At 44.5% G+C, this 3594-nt stretch overlaps 1 protein-coding gene across 1 annotated transcript in view; it reads right to left on the bottom strand.

Annotated features, from left to right (window-relative positions):
• Window positions 1-3204, bottom strand: part of RAB12 (RAB12, member RAS oncogene family) — a 44844-nt gene extending 41640 nt beyond the window's left edge. The window contains exon 1 of the mRNA XM_010859119.1: window positions 3159-3204. Coding sequence (XP_010857421.1) covers window positions 3159-3204 — 46 coding nt within the window. The remainder of the gene's footprint in view (window positions 1-3158) is intronic.
• Window positions 3205-3594: the final 390 nt, after the last annotated feature.

Raw genomic sequence — 3594 nt, forward strand, 5'->3', positions numbered from 1 at the left:
CTGGAGAATCCCAGGGACGAGGGAGCCTGGTGGGCTGCCGTCTATGGGGTCGCACAGAGTCGGACACGAGTGAAGCGACTTAGCAGCAGCAGCAGCAGCAACATTAAGAAAAAAAGTAGGGACTTCCCTGGTGGTGCAGTGGCTAAGACTCCGAAGTCCCAAGGCAGGGGCCTGGGTTCGATCCCTCATCAGGGATCCCACGTGCTGCAACTAAAGATCCCGAATGCCACAGTGAAGATTAAAGATTCTGCATGCAGCGACTAAGATCTGGTGCAGCCGAATTAATTAATTAATATTTTTAAAAAGAAAGTCCCACTTCATGGGAGGGCAGGTTTGAGGATGGTAAGGTATGTGGCAGCTGAAGCCCGTATGAGGAAGAGCATGGCTTACATCTGTGAGCCAACACAGTATTGCAAAGGAAATATCATGTACCTGCTTGATGAGAAATTCACTTTTATCTGGGTCCTATAATTAGGAGTAGAAGTTGCTATATACAATAGCAAACCCCTAAAGTAAAAGGGGCTTAAAAAGTTAGAAGTTTATTTTTGTGCTGGAGTTAAATAACCTACACTGGCTAGAGTTAAATAACCTTCCTTTCACATGACTGAGCGACTTTCACTTAAGCACTTACTTGGTAGGCAATTTAATTTTGGCAACTCATGAAACTTTCCCAAGAAAATTTCCCTGTCTTCTCCCAGTCTGAAGACGCAAAGGGAAGCAGTTAGCAGAGCCCAAAGCAGGCAGCTCTGAGCTACTAGGGCTGCCCGGTGGGAGCTTTGCGTCGAGGGACCCAGCCAAGCAGAGCAATTTGGTGGAAATACACACGCCTGTCCTTCTTCCCCTTGGCCCTCTGACCTGTGGTGACCTCCCTTTTGTGGCCAAACCTAACACAAAGCCAGACAACAGGGAGGGAGGTTGATGTTGGCTTCCAGGTCAGCCCCTGGGACACATAACAGTGTGGAGAAGGTGTGGAGTGGGCTGGGGACAGTGGAAGAGATACATCTCCTGCAGAGATGATCAGGTGAAATGCTTGAAGCCGAGATAGGGAGGAACAGACTTATGATTAAAAACTCAGATCTCAACACTCATTTAAATGCTCTTTCTGCTTCGCCATGGGGAGGAGTGAATAAGAGCTAATCAGAGTGTGAATGTGGCAGCGGAGATTTCTTGCTTCAGTGCACTATGAAGATGAAAATTACAGTGCATTGCTCAGGCTACAGCTTTAGGAAGATCTTGACATGGTCATTTAAGCCTCAGGATTTAAGCCTCTAAATGCAAAGTGGCTTTAGGCAAGGGATAAAAGGAACACGCACACGTAGCACAATGAGCAGCTGGCTCTTCATCTTTCACTGTTTCCTGGTTTCCATTAAAAACAAGTTAAGTTTTAGAAGTAGTAGAAGGGAGTTTAAGTGTAGTGCGCGTGTGTGTGTGTGTTTAAATCATTTCTGATTTACTATAAAAGAACAGAGATGGCTGGTTTTCCATCACAACCAACTTTTTAGCAGTCGAAGTACTGGATAACAGCTTCAGTATTGTCATTTGGAAGTTATGTGCTTTTTACAAAATTGTCCTAAGATTTTATTTTGAAAATTATAATACCCTAAGTGACAATAGTCAGTCGATTCTGAACCCTTCAGTGACATTTCACTGTGTTTTCTATTTTTTTTTTAATTGGAGTATAGTTGCTTTACAATGTTTATGTATATTGCTTTTATGGACAGTGGAAATGATAATCCTTTCTTAGCTGGGCTTGCATAGAGAGCACACACTGACCTAGACCTCTGAGTCTCCCCACCCTGAGCATCCAAGGGTGTAATGAAATCAAGGTCAGCTGCTATAGCTTCTGCCTGAACTCGACTAGAGGGGGACTTAACGGAAAGCAGTGTTGAGAATGTGACTAAAGTGATCGATTTCTGAAAACTGAAGTTGAAGCCCATTCTTTTTAAATGGATCCCTATATATATATATTTTTATATACATATATTATATATATAGGGATATCTATATCTATCTTTATATATAGGGACACTCTCAGAGCTCCAGCTTCAGCTTCAGCATCAGTCCTTCCAATGAATATTAAGGGTTGATTTCCTTTAGAATTGACTGGTTTGATCTCCTTGCTATCCAAGGAACTTTCAGGAATCTTCCCAGCACCGCAGTTCGAAAGCATCAATTCTTTGGCACTCAGCCTTCTTCATGGTCCAACTCTCACATCTGTACATGACTACTAGAAAAACCATAGCTTTGACTAGACAGATCTTTGTCGACAAAGTGACGTTTCTGCTTTTACTGTGCTGCCTAGGTTTGTCATAGCTTTCCTTCCAGATCACCCACATACTCAGTCCATCACGACAGGACCCATGCAGCTCTCATAGGGGGAACTCCTAGCACCAATAGCTAAGCAGGTTGGGCCGCGTGCAGGGTCCCACTCTGGGGGTCCTTGGATACTCTGCCTTAGCACCTTCCAGCTACAGCCTGGGGAGGGGGCTGTATCAGAGGTCAGGTCTAGTGCACTGCTAGGAGGGGAACCCCAAGGCAGGCTTGTGGATTTAAGGTTTATGTGTGTCCTTCGACCCTCTCTCAGATCGTGCCAATAATTTATCCCAAGATTTAAAAGGCTGGTTAAATGCAACAGTTTTATCTCTGCATGGCATTAATCTTCATCATGTTTTAAATAGTAAATATTATTTATTTTTTGTAGTACAAATTATCACAGCCCCTAGGATGGAAACATCTGAAGCTGGAGAACAGAGAAAAGGAGAAACTGTTCAGTAAGATCAGGAGGGCTTCATGGGTGGCACAGTGGCAAAGAATCCACCTGCCGTTGCAGGAGGCTTGGGCTCAATCTCTGGTCAGGAAGGATCCCACATGACTCGAAGCTACTAAGTCCGTGCGCCACTGTCGAGCCTGTGCTCTAGAGCCAGCACTCCACAACGGGAGAGTGGCACCTGCTCCCTGCAACTAGAGTAAAGCCCTCGCAGCAACAAAGACCCAGCAAAGCCAAAAATAAAGAAAAGAAAGATTAGATTAGGAGGAAGAGATGAAATCTGATTTTCAATGCAGACGAGAGCCCTCAAAGAGATGCTTGTGGAGTCTGTGGTGCGGGGGTGGGGGGGCGGTGGGGGCTGGGCACCTCCTGACCCTCACGGCTCCTTCACCTGTGCTGTCAGTACCAATCACTTCTACACTCATCACTGCCGGCATCATCACGACGCAGAGGATGGAGCAGAATGAGGGCAGGAAATGGACGTGAGCTACTGAGACTTGGAGGAGTAAGGATTAGGGGGTACCTGGTATCATAATTAGTCCCAACACAGCCAGTAAACAAAGATGGAGCACATAAAAGCAAGGCTTCTACTAAAAATCCCATGATTAAAAATATGAAAGTTCTTGTCCTACAATGAAGCCGAAATCGTTTTTTTAAAATAGACATTGCCTCCTGGAAGAGCTCTCCAAGCAAACTAACTTTTAATCCTGCTATAAATTCATGCCTAATATAATATTTCTTTTCTGCACGGGAGAATAAAATGATTCTGTCTGTGAGTAAATAGAAAAGTGAATTGGAGTTTGGCGTTCACGTGAAGTACAAATAAA

The sequence above is a fragment of the Bison bison genome, unplaced genomic scaffold (genome assembly GCF_000754665.1).
Source record: "Bison bison bison isolate TAMUID 2011002044 unplaced genomic scaffold, Bison_UMD1.0 scf7180017864453, whole genome shotgun sequence".
NCBI classification, from domain to species: domain Eukaryota; kingdom Metazoa; phylum Chordata; class Mammalia; order Artiodactyla; family Bovidae; genus Bison; species Bison bison.